The sequence below is a fragment of the Meleagris gallopavo genome, chromosome 15 (assembly GCF_905368555.1).
Source record: "Meleagris gallopavo chromosome 15, MGAL_WU_HG_1.1, whole genome shotgun sequence".
Classification (NCBI taxonomy): Eukaryota; Metazoa; Chordata; class Aves; order Galliformes; family Phasianidae; genus Meleagris; species Meleagris gallopavo.
Window position 1 is genome coordinate 12,245,375 of NC_139418.1, and position 17,353 is coordinate 12,262,727.

Sequence of the window (17,353 nt, forward strand, 5' to 3'; positions counted from 1 at the left end):
GGCCTTGATTCTCCCATACTGAAGACAAAAATCAAGGCCTGTACGCTTCATCTGAAAAATAGCTGTTAGGCACATGGCCACTCAACTCATCATAGGAATATCTGTGAATAAATTTCTCAAAAGGAACCAAAGATGTACCAATCACTGCCCGGTGTTCTGGTTTAAACCTTTTTTCCAGCTAACCATTAAGTGTGGTTCTTCTTTACTCTCTGGCTATTCAGTATTATTTAAACATTGTACCTTCACAAATTCGAGCATATTCTCTGGTTTTCCCTTTGCTTGGAGGCACATACAGTGCTGTCAGCCTGACTGATTGCCTTCACTATTCTACAGATCCAATAAAACTATTAGCAAAAACGAGAGATGCACCAAATATTACCTATACGTCCTCTTTCAGTTCCATTCTGTGACAAATCACTGCTTGCCAGTTTTGAGACTTCATTTCAAAAGGATTTTACTAAGACCACGTATTTCAAAAGATGTGACTGTCAAACAAAAGAAAGAACGTGTAGATCCTTTGGATGACATGAAGGGCCGGATCTTTTGGGAAGTGGAATATTTCCTAGAAATCTAGGAGACTTACTGACCTAGGAGACAATGCAAGGGCAAATAATTCCAGGTTTGGAGCCTGGAAACCTTCACTTCTAACCCTCGGACTTATTTATACCTTGAGCAAAAGTCCAGATTGATTTCTATAGGTCATTTATTAGTGCTAACAGACTAACCAGGACCAACACATTGTGCATTATATCCTCCAGAGAAACTGCAAGGTTAATTTAAGTAGGGCATGCTCAGTGCTGGGAAAAGTTGTGTTTCTCTTCTGTTATCAGTAATATAAGACTAGGAACTAAAGTGCTGAATGAACAGCCTTTAAGACTCAAAGTCTCCTGAGTACCTATAATGCTATAATATGATAGACAGTATAGCAGTAATAAAAGAGTAGCACAGTCTTTAGCTACAGCAAACAAAAACAAGCCCAAATGCAGCAGCAATAGATACAGGAGGGGGGGGGGGGGGGGAAGAAAAAAAAAAAAAAAAAAACAACAAAAAAACAACTGCTTACCTTCGGAAGGCCTCAGGTACGCAGGAAGCTCCAGCCAGACCCCCTCGCCTCCACTGCCAACCCTTAAATGAAATCTGGGGGGAAGGGTTGGATCCTGGCTCCATCCCTTCCAGTCACTCAGGAGCATTGCATACACCTGAGCTCCCTTGGGCTGGCCCTGCCTTCTCACCAGGTGCTCAGTCACTGGTTCAAGTTGGGACTTAGCATTTCCAGTACAGTACTAGAGAGACCTGGGCTCCCAGACACCACATAAATCTGTCCTGTGGAGACCGTTTCCTTTCTCTTCTGGGATGACTGAATCATTTCAAATGGCAGAAAAGAGAATAATGAATAACAATGCAGGACTAATCAGGGCTTATCCACAGTGTTATCTTGGAAATAGCAATGGAAAAAAGCCATTCCTCAAATATTAAATATTAGCACAAACAGCTTCCACTCAGGGGAATGCTGGGAAAGGCAGACCAGTGCATAATAAAGTTAAGCTCTGGGAAGCAACCCTGCTGAAACAGACCTAGGGGTGTTGGTAGGAAGCAATCTGAGCAGCAACAGCCTAAGCTGTATTAACAGAAGAACTTGTTAGCTCTTATCTAGGATACTACATCCAATTCTGGCTCCTCCAGTGCAGGAAAGACAGTGATAAACTGGCACAAGGTTAGCAGAGGTCACCAAGATGTTTGGGGCTGGAGCACTTGACCTATAAAGAGATGCTGGAAGAACAGGTCTGGCTCTGCCTAGTGAAGAAAAGTCTTCAGGGGACCTTGTAGCAGCAGTACCTATGAGGAGTCTGGCTGTGGTCCAGTTTGTGGTCTGAGTCCACAGCAGATGCTGCTCTGAGCAGAAAGTTGTTTTACAGCCCTCCAGAGGTTCGTTCCAAGCTGCATTAACCTATGATGCTTTGTTCCTATTTCTCTCCAAATTCTTTGTTGCTTCCTTTCTTTCTGTCTCCCATTTGTAACCTACATGTTTTTCGTTTTTTATATTCTGTTCTTTTCCCTGTCCTAAATTCATAGAAACATTTCAGTTGGAAGGGATCTTTAGATGCCATCTGGTCTAACTCCCTTGCACTGAATAGGGACACCCACAGCTCCATCAGTGCTCAGAGCCCCTCCAGCCTGACCTCAGGTGACTGCAGGGATGGGGCACCACTACCTCTCTGGGCAACCTGTGCCAGTGCCTCATCATTTTTCATTTATTTTTTTCCACTTCTAATCCCCAGCATACTGTTTAGTTTCCTAAAAAGTTATTGTTTCGAGGTTGTTAGATCTTATCCTGCTCCATTTTACCTCCCTTCTTCATCCTTTGCTGGTCAACATTTTTCTTTCAAGCAATGTGAGCCATCGATCTTTAAACAAAACTGAAAAATAAAACATCAGGTTTCCTACTTCTGTTTTCCTTGCTTAATTTCTAATGCCATTTCAGATTTAATAATATTGTCCATTTAAATACAGCTTGCTGTGTTGAAAGAACAATAAGTTGACTCATACTTGAGTCATTTCTGTCTGCAGCAGAAATCTGTTTTATTAAAGGATGGTAGAACACGTTCAGATGTTTATCAATAAAAAGACATGGTTAGCACTTACTGTAATCAGAGCAAATCGATAGAATTCTGGGTCAGCTCAGATCCAGTTGTGCATCAGCATTCACAAATGAGCACTGATAATGGAGCTGTCTTGGCCAGGGAAAGCATCCATCAGACTGGATGTTACCCTACTGGATAAAGTGAATTTGTGCAGCCTCATACTCATCTTCTGTTTCAGCATTAGAAATGAGGCTCCCGGCTCATGGGGTGCACTGAGTTCTGGTAGAGAACTGATCTTAAAAAAACTGCTGAATCCAAAACCACCATGGCACTGAGGGGCTCCAGCCAGCCAGCACTGCACACAAGAGCTGATCTCATCACATCACCTGATCTCATCACATCACACTCCTTCTCTCTTGCTCCTCGGCTCCAGAGGGCATTGATGTCTTACTTTACCTTATTTTGGAGATCTGCCTCTCGCTTCTGGGCGGGCTGCAAACCACGAGAACATTTCTGAGAGGTACACAGCAATTTGAAACACACTTTTTAATAAGTTGATACAGTTTGTTGCATGTGTCTAAGGCCTGTTAGATTATTTGAAAACTATGGTAAATCATCCCTCTGGCATGTATCTTTTTCATTACTGTTGTGTCTAGAGCTTTCTCTCTGTCTCTAACCTTGGAGACATTCAGAAGAACAGAGCCTTCCCTTGCTGCATTTAGCTGAACTAAGATTTGGCTCCTGGGGATAGTATAATGGGGAAACAAGCAGGAAGAGAACATCATCTGCCAGCACATTAATGTTCCAAATTATGCACATCCTTCTTCATAGAAATGGTTTCATTAATTCCAAGTCAAATAATATTGATTCTCAATGTGACACGAAGGCAGGTGATCACAATAACCTTAACCTGCTTTGCAAAGGGATCCAAACAGCTGCTGAGGAAGGGAATGTAAACTCTACAAGTGTTTTTGACAGTTACCCTAATGAGCAGAATAGTATCTTAATTACCCTAATGAGTAGAATCATAATTTTTCTGGAGCCAAAAAAATTTTACATGCACAGATAGTTTAAACATGTCCTGTCTAAAAACAGTCAAGGAAAAATGTGGTTTCATTTCCAGTTAATGTAAGTTGCATTATTATCATGTAAGAAGCTCTGAGCTCATTGCTTGTTAGAGTATAAAATAACACATCACTGCATTTCAGGAAGGAAATGGAAGGTATACATAGTTTTCCAATAGGAGCAAAACTTTTAGAACAAAATTTATAATTCTTCTCTGCACAAAACCTAAAACAAAGGGAAGTTCAGCTAAGGGATTTTCTTAATATTCATTTATGGTTTCCTTTTTATATGATAAGTGTTATATAAGTTCTATGTGTCCCACTGACCATATTCATTGATAGATTCAGTTCTCCTACAACAAATGCCATACTTTTTACCATCTTCAGTTATACAATGCATCACTGCATTATGTTTCTTTCAGCGTGATAAGACTCTTCTGTCATAGAATCATTAAGGTTGGAAAAGACCCCTAAGGTCCCCAAGTCCAATCCCAGCCCATCCCACCATGCCCATAACGACGTCCCTCAGTGCCACATCTCCATGGTTCTCAAACACCTCCAGGGATGGTAACCCCCCACCTTCTTGTGTAACTGTGCCACTGCATCATCACTATTTCGGAGAAGAAATATTTCCCAGTACTCAACCTGAACCTCCCCTAGTGCAACTTGAGGCCACTGCCTCTAACCTTAAGAGCACACTGCGTATCTGTGTGATATACACCAAGGCTATATAGACTCTATGACGTAGGTGTTTTTCAATCCAGTAGAGAAAAGTCCTTGCCCAGTCTCAAGGTGAGGAAAAAGTGAAATGGATATGAGCTGAAAAATAAAATTCATGAGTCACATCAGGGAAAAAAAAAGAAACTAGTTAAGTGTCTTGTGGGTCAGACAATTAAGTGAATCGAGCTCTCCAGAGGAACATATAAATCAAAGGAGGAACGAACTGCAATGGAGTATCAACACTGTGATTAGATGCGAAAAGCCAGAGACTGAATAATCTGATTTCTCCTGCATAAGTCAAAGTCTTGCAGTCCCAGATCCCCCCTGACTCAGGCAATCTGAGTCATCCTTGGAGTTTCAATACATTTTCTGCTGTGACAATCCTTTCGTCTTCCCCCATATAAATCTGTATCACTTCATCGTGATGGATGCACTCAGTGTGACAGGATTTTCTGCATCAATGTTCTTTTTCAGCTCTTGTTGCTGTTCACCTGCCCGTCAAGCCTGCACGTCCATAGCTGCCACCCATTGCATATTCAAAGCAAGAACGCACACACATATAAACAACAGGCAAAAATGCCTTCTGTAAAGGACAAAATTCCCATTAATTTTCATTAACTAACATCACTAACAAAGCTATCCTTCGCTGGAAGTCCTCTCAGCAAACACGACCCCTCTGTCAGACAAGAGAGGACCAGGGGTGACTGGGAGCACTGGGCTGCCCTTGCTGCCCCTCTGGCCCTGTTTGTGGCTGCCCCAACACCTCCTCCAAGACAAAGCCTGAACACAGCTCCCTCCTAAGTCTGGTTCTGCTGGAAGATCCTGCACATTCAGGTCTGAATCCATCTTGGGCATTTAACAGCTTTCTGTTAAGCCTTGTTATCCACCATCCTTCTGTAGACAACAAGAAAACAACAAGAAGCTTTTCCATACCTCTTACATACCTTGTTCTCTGGTTTGGAACAGATCACTTTCTCCAAGTTCTCCCCATTACTGACTAAAGTAAAGAACTGAAGAACCAGTCTTTAACCTCTAAAATTAGATAAAATGGGTTCTACTCCTGAAGTGGCCTGAGTCTACAGTGTCTGCAGATTGCCAGGTGCTCCAGGCAGAGAGGTGCTCCTTGATATTTTCCACTTTAGTCATGAAATCCTCTTCTTATTTGTGTTGATTGATATCCTAGGGACTTCAGATATCACGCACAGCCATGGAGAAGCTATCTGCCAAGAGCCTAGATAATTTTGAAATAACTTACAATAAGGCATAGAAAGACTGCTGCAGATGCAACTGTTATTATAGTGCAGCTCACTCCTCCAGCCTGGAGGGAGAGAAAACATACCAAATATATCTATGCATTTGGTGGCATGTTGAATGTTATACTGAATACTTAGGAAAACAACAACTCACATTGTAGCTACTGCAGTGAACATTCAAAGGAGAAAATAATAACAAAAGTCAAACCAAGGAGTTATAAATTGTATGTGATTTAGAAGGGGAGTGGGGCAATTGTGTTAACACATACGATGTAGTGCAGCTGAATATTTCTGCTTACCAACTCTGTGCCCTCTAATTTGCATCTTCTTCTTCTTGTATGGGTCTGAGGTTCTTGGTACGAGTTCTTAACATCAACCTGCAGTTCACATTGCTCAGTGGCTCCATGTGCAGACCCTGAGCAATGTCCCAAGGCTGTCCAAAGAGGTCAGCTCGGGTCCAGGATGCCAAGCAGATATGCTGGTGTAGTACTGCATGTGATCTAATCAACAGAATTAATTAGTGCACAGCACAGCATTAGCACAGTGACATACTTCCCAGTTCCACAGCCACGTTGCATGAAGATGGATGGGGAACCTTTGCCTAACCACAGAGATGTAAACATTCGAAAGCTTGTTTAGCATGAGTAGATTTCTATATTCTGAGATGAGCAACTTCAAATTAGACTATTAAAATGGTCCATATTTCTTCAAAATATATCCCTCTGCAGGCATGACCCATGAAGGATTTCTGCATTTGTTATACTCTTGATTACCTCTACCATTCTCTGTCTCTTTTTATGAATATGTCCAATTTTCCCTGAAATAAAAAATTGCTCATCATTTACTAACCTAATACATAGCTGGTAATTGGTGCCCTTGCAGAGGCTTTGGGAAACATGGAAGCATTTGAATTTACCTGTTCTTAAATGTGCAATTTGCTGCCATTAATGGAACACAGTGGTGTGCCATGGTGCTATTACATTAGCTAAGGAAAAGACTCCATAGCCTAAATGTGGCAAGAGAAATGCCACAAGCAGTGAGGGCGTAGTCAATGCCTGAGGAGATACTGGCACACTCAGAATAGGATTGGGATGTAATTGTGCCAAAAAAAACTTGTCTGGCTTTTATCCTGCCAAATAGTATTATTATAGTATTAATAACAGGGGAATAATTAATAAATTATTAAATATTAATAGCATTATTATTACTGCATTCATGTACATTACATAACACACATCACAGTCAGGTAAATATTACATTACATTAACTAACACATTCTTATTTGAAATTGCACACTTCTACAGCCAGCTCACAGTGCAGCATCCTCCTTTAGTGCAGAACAGCAAACATTAATGAAGTGTGTGTTCAACTGAAAAATCCCAGATGCTTTAATATTAATTTCAAAAGGAAAAATCTATATTTATTTTCCATCTCAACTGTAAAAATAAAATATTTCTAATCATGCAGAGCAAGAACTTAACTTTAGTTTTTAGATATATCCTCCTATCCTTATTGGATAGATACAATAAAGAACACTGAATAAAGCTTCAAGAAATGAACTGCAATGTATTTTCCACTCTCCTGGCCCTTCTTGTCCTCTCCATCTGCCACTTAATTGAGGTCATAGTGACACGGTTCCAGGAGTGGCCTGATAGACCAGTAGTCCTGGTTTCCTCCTGTGCTCTTACACTTACAGCCACTCAGCATCACGTCCCTGGTGGGGTCAGAAAGTATCCAGAAGAAAGAACAATTGGGAGTAGGTGCAGGTGGCACATCCACACTTTCAAGTGCCCTCCTGTGTTTCTACAGCCCATAATTTTCCTCTCAAGATCAGCCTGGCTGCCTTGTTGGCATTTCAGTAATAACTCAAACCAATTTATTTCCTTATCTGTAAGATTGAGTTCAAGCTGAACAGATCTCAAGTTTCCTTCTCAGTTTCTGTGGAGTGCTTAATGTATGTGGATCAAAACACAGACCAATTTGGTGGCTATTTTAGAAGTATTTATTCACCTCAGTTACGATGCTATGGAACCTACAGGGAAAAAAAAAAGAAAAAGGAGGAATAGAAATAAATGAGATATCAGTGAGAGACGGGGGGAAAAACCCTGAAATTTAAGCAGAGGTGCAGAAGGTGTTCAGTCCTGCAATGTTTCTCTCCCACAGAACTCTGACATAGTCAGTCTCAGCCTCAACCCAGCACTCTAGCAATGATTTCCCTTTTTAGTGCCAACAGTAGTTCAAGATGTAATTCACATTATTTTGACATTGTTAAAAAGCAAAGGAATCTTTTCCAGCTGAATCCCTCAGGAAGGCAGAAGCAGGTCAAAGGAGCACACTTGCAGCTCCCCAAGCCAATTGGTGTGCTGAGCAAAATGCCTCCGTGCAACGCTAGAATCAATCAGTAGATTCTTTTTAATGGAGATAGTTTATGTGAGAGACAATTTCAGCAGGTGTGAAAGTTATTACAGGAAAAGTGTTTCTGTCCTTTAGCATAGTTCTTGTGGTATGCTTGATGCCGTTAATAATTTAAATGCATGCTCAGTCATAAGGCAAAAAAAATCCTTTGAGCTCCACACGTCAGATGCTGCAGTGGGACTGGACCTTTGTTCCTTACCTCCTGCTGCTATTTTTTGAGGACAACTGTGCTTATTACAACATTTTTCTTTAACTTTCAAAGTTATTGGACCACTACTAATCCAGAAGTTAAAGCAGGAAGGAGAAACTGTTCGAAAGTGATAAGATACTTAGCTGTGATGCCTTCTGTCACAGATCACAGAATCATTAAGGATGGAAAAGACCCCTAAGATCCCCAAATCCATCCCCAGGCCACCTCCGCCATGCCCACTGACCATGTCCCTCAGTGCCACATCTCCACAGTTCTGGAACGCCCCCAGGGATGGTGATCCCCCACCTCCCTGGGCAGCTGTGACACTGCATTATTGCTCTTTCAGAGAAAAAATGTTTCCTAACATCCAAACTGAACCTCTCCTGGTGCAACTTGAGGCCACCATCTCAACAAAGGATCAAGAACTAATCAGGAGTTAAATACTCTGTTGTGACACAGTCATCGTTCTTGTAGATCAGAAAGTACATTTACAGAACAGCTTTCATTCAAGAAAAAGCAATTTACGAGCATACAATAACTTTCATTCTAGAGGCATTAAATACATCTTTGGAGTAATATGATCTTCAGAAAGATCTCTGATCTGATCCCCAAATGAGATCAAATTCCGTCATTCTGTAATCTCCTATCAGTCCTTTTTCCAACCTTCAGTGCAAATTTCATGTGCACTTTGACACAATGCTCCCTTATAAAAGCTGTAAAATACTGTATTGTGAGAAGAGCCATTAAAACCCAGTGTCAGATTTCAGGAGAAAAAAATATATGTACTCCTTAAAAAGAGGCTGAAACTGTGTAGATTTTCACATAGATGTCATTGCACAGGAATGACTACAAAGACAGGACGATTTTCTGCCAATCACACTCTGTTTCCAAGTACTTATTGCTGCAGAAAACAGAATAAAAATCAGCAGAGATATGAAAGATAAAATCATGCCAGATCTTCTTTTTGTGCTCGTGGATAGCAGGATGTAGTATGAACACAATTTTTTTGTGCCTGGTTTCCCACCACTTGACAAATACAAGCGTCTCACGGCAAGCTTCTCATCCTATATTTCACATCCCCATCTCTCTGAATCCCACATCTTTCATTCTGTAAATGTATCTGCTACAGGAGGTAATACAAGTAGCCAAAACCTATTTTCTTACTCTATAATCTAATGCACTTAGTGAGCCAATGAATATGTGTGAAAGGAGGGGCTTTCTGGCTTAGGGACTCCTCACAGGGGAACAGCTGTTACAGCAGCAAACCCTCAACCGAAGCCAGGCAAACACTCATCTCTCCGTGGTTTTGTGCATCTAGATCTGGCAAGACAACTCCTCTCTCCCTCTCCCTACAAAAAGTGAGCGAACTAGCACAGAGGGACTTAAAGAAGGCTGGATATCAGCTGTGGGACATTTCAGCAGGTCCAGTAATGGCCTGGATCGGCAATTCCTCCTGGTTTAATCACCTTGCTCTGCAGGAACATTTCAGGAGGTACTTAAACAGCACTGAGGATTATTTAGCCTTCCTGTGCGGGCCCAAACGCAGCCATCTGTTCTTGCCCGTGGCTCTGGTGTACTCTGTCATCTTCGTTGTTGGGGTGATTGGTAACTTCTTAGTTTGCCTGGTGATCCTTACTCACCGGAACATGAAGACCCCAACCAACTACTACCTCTTCAGCCTCGCCGTGTCAGACCTGCTCGTGCTACTTTTTGGGATGCCTCTGGAAGTCTACGAGATGTGGAGCAACTACCCCTTCTTGTTCGGTCCCATCGGCTGCTATTTCAAGACAGCTCTCTTTGAGACGGTGTGCTTCGCCTCCATCCTCAGCGTCACCACTGTCAGCGTGGAGAGATACTTTGCCATCCTCCATCCCTTCCGTGCCAAGCTGGAAAGCACTCGCAAGCGTGCCCTGAGGACCATCGTGGTGCTCTGGGTCCTCTCCATCCTCTTTGCCCTCCCCAACACGGGCACCCATGGTATCATGCTGCAGTATTTCCCCAACGGCACCCTGGTCCCTGGCTCTGCCACCTGCACTGTGGTTGTGCCCATGTGGATCTACAACTGGATTGTCCAGATTACTTCCTTCCTCTTCTATGTGCTGCCTATGGGGGTCATAAGTGTGCTGTACTATCTGATGGGGCTAAGAGTAAGTCCTGCTCAAGTGCTCAGTGTTTCTGTAACCCATACTTGTGTGTTTGTGTCTGTGATTTCAACATTTTCTTGCCCATCTGTCTTGCCAAAAAGATGTATGTATAAATATGTGTCCTTTTGAAACCCCTGGAAACACCCTTTCTTTGCTGCAATCCTATTCTCAAAAGGATACAGCTATGCTTTGGAATAATATACCCTGACCTTTTTTAAAAAAGAACATATTGCTCCTCACATTTGAATGTTATTTAAACATCCCATTGTGTAGATTGATGATTCCAGCCTCTCAGAGATTTACACCTCTGTGACAGGGACTAGAAAGAAATAAAACAGAAGGAAAATGTGAAAAGAATGAAAAGGAGTGGGCTGGTGATAGAATCCTGTGTATGATTTGTTTTCCCTCTTCTTGTGACTGTGGAATTTCCATTACACCACTTTATTTTTTTCCTTCCCTGGAGAGGATGTTAATATTCAGTTGTTAAAACTCACAAAGCTGTCACAAACTGAAATGCTACCTTGCTGCTGCAGCCAGCAATTTCAGCAGTCTTCTCTTTGGATAACTATAGCACAATTTCAACACTGATTAAGGCTACCTTAGAGCTCACATTTGGGATCTTTTCAGAGACTAGCTTTGCCAATTGTCATTATTTAAATAGAAGGAGAAAATAGCCAGCATCACAGCATTATTAACCTGTGTAGCCCAGTGTTGCTAATCATAGAGAGTCGGTGTTTTTTTTTCTTCTCTTATGTTACATTCATTTCAGAAATATGAATCCTATCTCACTGCACTGAATATAATTTAGAGTTTAAAATGCTGTGTCTGATCACAGAGGAAGAAAGGAATGCAACATGCTTGTAAAGACTGATTAACCTCCCAAATAACGTGCAAGAAATTTAACCAAATCTGTGCTAATTCATACACCATTTTATTGTTGTGGCTGGTATTTACTACTCTCTGGCATGACAGGAAAGCAATTTTTCCCCACCCAGGAAAAGCCATAGGGATTATCTACCAGAAATCTATACAAACAGAAGACCTTCGAAGCAACTACATTTCAGTGGCTTCTGTGAAATCTTTGCATAGTTTCACAGTTCCCAATCCTCATCCTAGAAGAGAAGCCGGGTGCCAAACAAGGGCTGCTATCCAGGGGTATCTGTTTATTGACAGATTTGTTCAAGCTGTCTTTCCTAAGGGCTGCAATATTTATTGCATATGCCTTTGCTTTCCTGTATATCCAATTGTTATTTCCAAATTTTAACCCCCTGGTTTGTCTGCATTGCATTCCAAGTTGTGCTGGGCAAAGGTTTCATTTTTATGTTCAACAGAAATGACAGGGGAATGGTGTGTGCGTGATTTCCAAGAGAAGACTTTTTTTCTCTACTCACAGCTGATGAAAACCTTGAAGCTTCAGCAACACTACAGAATCCCCTGAGTGCCATACATTGCTCACAGAGAGCAGTGGAAAAGTTCAGAGTTGATCCAAAGGTTGAACAACATCTCCAGTTCAGCAAACAGCTCCAGTTCAGCAGGCAGAGGCATCACTTCCAGCTGACTTTGTGGAAGGGCATCTTCTTGATATAGTTTCTCCTTCAAGCTTTGTCAAGGCTCCAGAGTTTGTGCCTCAGGATAAAACAGAGAAGGAAGCATGTGTAACACATTAGTTGTGAAAGGTTACTCTGTCATATGGTCAATGACTTAATTCTTAATTTTATTACTTTTAAAAGTAAATATGTATATATTTATCTTTCTCATGAGGTAATTCATGGCCAGCAAAGACTTCAGGTTACTTCATCACCATTGCCTCATGATCAACCTGGATTTAATTTTACAACTTTCTGGTTTAATACTACAATGTAAGAGTCAATAGATAGTTCCAGCAGTTGAGGTAGTTAGGATTTTTGATATTCAATGAGGAGTGCAGAGCGTCCAGAAGCTTGATTACCCACCTACCTGAGACACCTATAGAGGGAAATAGATGACCAGATGTGACCATACTGACCACATCTAAGCAAAATTCTTCTAGGAGTCCAACACTTCTCTTGTTGTCACATTGGGCACATTTTAACTGTCTTTGAGTCAAGGCAACTTATTCTTGCCACTGTGGAGCTTTTCTTGATTTTCTCATCAAAACCTCTTCTGTCTCTCAAACACCCTGCTGTTAAAACCAGAACCACTTGTTGACGTTGGCTACCTTTGGTTAATTTGTGCAGAGCTCAGTACTGTACCTCCAGAGTTCTCTCCCCCTTTACATGGAGTTATGCAAGCCCTGTCCCCACTAACACATTTCCCTTTGCAATGAGGTGAGCTGAGAACACACAGGGCAGCAATGGCAGTTCAGCAGTTGGGTCCCAACAGCACCGACAAATCGCTCAGGTTGGCAGGACTGCATGCCCTAGTAGAAGGCATGTACCTTCTAAACACCACATTTTTAATCACCTAGAGTGAACATTTGATCGTTGTTTGTGTCAGTAACTTGCAGGAAACTGAAAAATGTTTTCCTGCTTTTGCTGAATGGCTTCATCATCTTTGTCCGGGGATAGGTGAGGCCCTAATTTCACCCTGCCTGCTGACTTCCAACATGAAATGCTGTAGCTAATAAAGATGTCAAAGTTAAAATCCTATTTTCAACTTCTTGCTCCAGACACTGTTAAGTCTCTTGCAGTGACTGGGTAACATCCATCTCCAGGTAACTCTATATGGCCTCGTATATCCACAGTGAAGTAAAAGTAACCACCACCTTGGTAGTACTTCTATTACACCATTGGCATGAACTCAGGCTTTGCCATGAACTCATTTCTTTTTTCCTTTCTCCTAACTCATTGTTCTACTAAATTGCAACTGCTGAGCTGTTCTTACCAGTTACACCCCCATATATTACCACTGGAGGCTGAAGAGGAGCCTTAAAGTATCATTAAAATGATAAGAGGAGGGTGAAAAATAAAGATACGTGTGCCTCTGTTTCATTTCAACATCAGAGCACTGTATTCTACCAGGCTTCAGAATATTCCTGGGATAAATTACTGCTGAGGCAGAAAACCACTGAAGGGAATTTAATCAATCCAAAACAGACATTTTTCACCAGATGTGTTACAAATAGGCTGATCCTATTCTTAAGCAACAGCAAATAGGACTTAAAGTGACAAAAGGGAATAATGTATAACGTGGGAAACTATAATTGAACATAATTCAATTTGCATGTGTTTCTCTTTTATTGGTTTTACTAATAAATAAAGTATTGGCAGAAGCTCTCTTTGATTGGTGTTACAACAACATAACAGATAAATACTGTCAATCAAACACCAGGAAAGAAAATGGATAAGAAAATGGCACAACTCATGTGTTTTCAAGCCCAGACTGATCTTTATCTTATCCCTCATTCCTGATATTCTTCCCCATGTAAATTTTAAAGTTTCCAGTCTCTCTGTTAAAAAAGCACTGCTCTGAAGATGTAGTATAATCAGCAGCCCTCTCTGCAAGAAGCTGGGTGCAATTATGCAGTCTTCATAGATGATTCCTTTTATAATCAAAGCAAAAACGTGTTTTCATCCTGATTATCTAGTGTTTGTTCATCTCCAAAGCATCAGTGCTTTCACCATAGGCGTGTGGGGGGAGAAGCATTTGGGGGAGAAGCATTTTGTTGTTCTTTGTATCTATTTTTTTTAGAAAACTGATTAAAATAACAACAACAACCGAACAAAACCAAAGAAAACAAAGCGAAAGTATAAATCCTTGTAATTGAGCAGTGGGTGCTTGGATCTGTGCTGATTGCGTGCACTGGCTGCCTGCTATAGAGTATATATGGATCTTTTTCATCAGATGGATGGAATATCAATTAGTCCAAACACTCAGGGCATGAAACGAACTCCTTGGAATCGTACACAATTCTTTCCAGTGATTACAGCTGTGTTTCACTAAGACCTCTCTGGGCATTTTTTTTGGATCATTGCTTTGTGTTTAATTGTGGGGAACTCTTTTAGGAAAACAAACAAAGAATATTTTGCTAGAAGAGAAAATAATGCTGAAATTGAACAGACTGTGAACCAAATATTGACTCATTGAGAGAGGAATGTGGAATTGCAATACCAATTTGCTGTTAATACGCATTCTCAGGTATACAAAATCTGCACATTGTTTGGAACCTGAGGCTTCAACCTTCAGTGTAGACTAAAACTGAAACTTCAGTGCGATTTCTGGGTTGTCTCAAATTTTGCCCTCTTAAACTCAAACTACAGCTGTAAAAAATACCAAAAGCAGTGTGCACTGTGGGGCTGTCATCTCCTATCTAATCCCTCTTGTTCCTCCCTCCCTTTGGCAGCTGAAAGGAGACAGATCTTTGGACGCAGAGGAAATATCCGTGAATGTTCAGAGACCATCCAGAAAATCAGTCACCAAGATGTTGTGTAAGTAGTGGGTCCTTCTGTCTTTTGTTTAGCATAGGTAAATACGTGCATGTTCACTTCAGACAGCTGAGGAACTTATACATAAAAACCTTTTGGAGTTTTAGTGAAATATTCAGTGACCAGGTCCTGAAATGAAAGCTACCAAGCAATAGGCTTGAGACTGGCACATTATGGTTAGTGATCAAAAGACTCATAATCAAATTTTCCTCTTTCTCAAAGTGAAAATAAACACTTAGACCTTCCCAAGGAAAAGGTGAACTCATACACTGGACAGCACTCTCAACAACTGGTGTTCCAACTACCCTGAAGCACTATGAATACTTTATAATTAAGGGCTATGTTTAAGGCAGAGTTCACCTTGCTACTGAGATGGCATTTATGCAGGAAACATAAATCAGCTTCAATATTTTATGCTCCATTATTCTCTTAGGCAGCTTAAGTCACCTTCTAGGACTAAGAGATTGCACTCCAAAATCAGCTTATTTTTCTGTGCCCACAACTGTGCCCACAGATATTCACAGTACCCACCTGGAACAGGTTTGCAAGAATCCTTACTGGAGTCAGCAGAGGGCAAGTTCTGCATGGAGAACACGTTCTCATTCATCCCGAATCTTTCATCCAACTTTCTCAACTAGCTTTGCTCTGTACTGGCAGTTGAACCGTGTCCTTGCATAATCAACTAACTTTTCTTCTCTTTCTCCTTGGCAGTTGTTCTTGTGATGGTTTTTGCTGTTTGCTGGGCTCCATTCCATATAGATCGCCTTTTCTTCAGCTTTGTTGTGGAATGGACTGAGCCTCTGGCTAATGTATTCAATTTAATTCATGTGGTGTCAGGTAAAGCTTTCTTCTTCCATTTCCATAGGTGCTGGCAAAAAAACAGAACACAGTATTTGTGTTTTACTTGAAGTGTGTAGTCATTTATTGTTACGTAACATGAGGCATGCATAAAAAAGCTTCTTGGTTTTGGTAGACAGTGATGAGACTTGTGCCTTAAATAAGAACATCTGGCAAGTTTCTGCAGCATTCATGACGTTGTCCAGTACAGTTGTCTGAATGTTTGCAAAAAATAAGAGAAAAAAAAAAAAAAAGAAAAAAGAAAGAAAAAGGATATTATGCATCATTACCAGCTGTTTTTCCATCTTGGAAACATTCAGAAATGAATGTTTTTGTCATTCAGCTGCTTCTAATGAATATACAGCAGCAGGCATCATCCTGCAGGAAACCTTACCGAATGGCAGGGCAGCAGACTTACCTCCTGCCCAGAGCTGAGTGATACAACCAAACATTTATGGCCCAACAAACCATAAAATGAGAGCTTTTTCAAGGAGGACGCTTCTTTTCAGTATGCCATGGGAAAACACTGAATGTGGCCATTATGCAGCTCAGACAGATTCAATCTCACACAATCATCCTGGGGGTGCTGAGAGAAATTAGCTCCCCTTGTCTGGAAGTTATCTCATGGCAGCTGTGATGGGGCACCAGCTGTGCAGATCCCATTGTGGGGATGAGGGCTGTGCTGCAGGCAGGTCGGGACAGCTCGAGAGAGCTGGGTCTTGAACAGCTGGAGATGGAGAGATCTAGCTAATAATATCTGCCACTTTCCTTTCTCCTCTTGCTTAATTCCACCCATGAATGAGGTCTCTCTACCTCCTTTCCCCGTAGGTGTTTTCTTCTACCTGAGCTCTGCTGTGAACCCCATCATCTACAACCTGCTGTCCCAGCGCTTCAGGATGGCGTTCCTCAGCGTCATCTCCCCTGGCTGCAAGCACTGGGCCTCTAAGCATGCTGCCAGCAAGACTCCTGCCCAGCAGAGCATCTTCATGATCGAAGACCACAATCTCGTGGACTCTGCAGAAGACACAAGTGTGCCTGGCACCAACAGGACATCTGTCAGCAGTTCTCAGCTCTCCACTGGACTGTGATTTGCCATGGTGTGATGCATCCAAGGGAGGGAAGCTGAAGAAAATGACTGTGGGAAATAGAAAGGGAAGACAGCCTCCTGGTAGACTGATTTCAGCAAGAAGAGTTTGCAGACTGACATGTTGAGTGAATGAATGAGGAGGCTCATTAGCAGGTTATTAATCATAGAACTATGGAATAGTTTGGGTCGGAAGGGACATATTTTATTACCCTGAAGATAACTGGAGGGCTGGAAATCTCAGCTTCCTGGCTGCAAACTCTGCAGCAAAGACTTACTCTACAAAAGTACACACTCCCAATGCTAGCAGCACAGGAGAGACACAGCTTATCCAAATCTTGCACAAGAGCCTTTATGTGTGCCAGCCTGAAGGTCAGCTCTTACTTAGCTTAAACTGGGGCAACTTTCTGGACAAGCCCCACCTGCCCTCATCTGACTTAACAAAGCTGCTCTCATTTATCTCTCCTGTAGCCTTGAGATGCAGCTGTTGCCTCTCTTGGCAATATGATCAAGTATATATGAATGAGCCCTGGGCTGGGCTGATAAACATCAGGCACCAGCATCGAGAAACTGCTATTTCTGGGCCAAAGGAAGGAGGAACCAAAAACTACGTAAAGCAAACTTTTGCTTTCTGAACTAAGTAAACGTGTGTGTGTGTGTG

The 17,353-nt window shown here is 41.7% G+C and overlaps 1 protein-coding gene across 1 annotated transcript; it reads left to right on the plus strand.

Moving 5' to 3' along the window:
* Positions 1 to 9,501: 9,501 nt before the first annotated feature.
* On the plus strand, positions 9,502 to 16,696 carry NMUR2 (neuromedin U receptor 2). The gene is made up of 4 exons (XM_010719160.3): positions 9,502 to 10,371; positions 14,690 to 14,774; positions 15,483 to 15,608; positions 16,437 to 16,696. Exons 1-4 carry the CDS (start codon positions 9,655 to 9,657, stop codon positions 16,694 to 16,696), a joined length of 1,188 nt encoding a protein of 395 aa, XP_010717462.2. The 5' UTR covers positions 9,502 to 9,654.
* Positions 16,697 to 17,353: the final 657 nt, after the last annotated feature.

Coding starts and splice junctions, on each gene's coding strand:
- NMUR2 (XM_010719160.3), top strand. CDS start 9,655: ATGGCCTGGATCGGCAATTCCTCCTGGTTTAATCACCTTGCTCTGCAG. Junction 10,372..14,689: donor ACTATCTGATGGGGCTAAGA/GTAAGTCCTGCT, acceptor TCCCTTTGGCAG/CTGAAAGGAGACAGATCTTT. Junction 15,609..16,436: donor TTTAATTCATGTGGTGTCAG/GTAAAGCTTTCT, acceptor CTTTCCCCGTAG/GTGTTTTCTTCTACCTGAGC.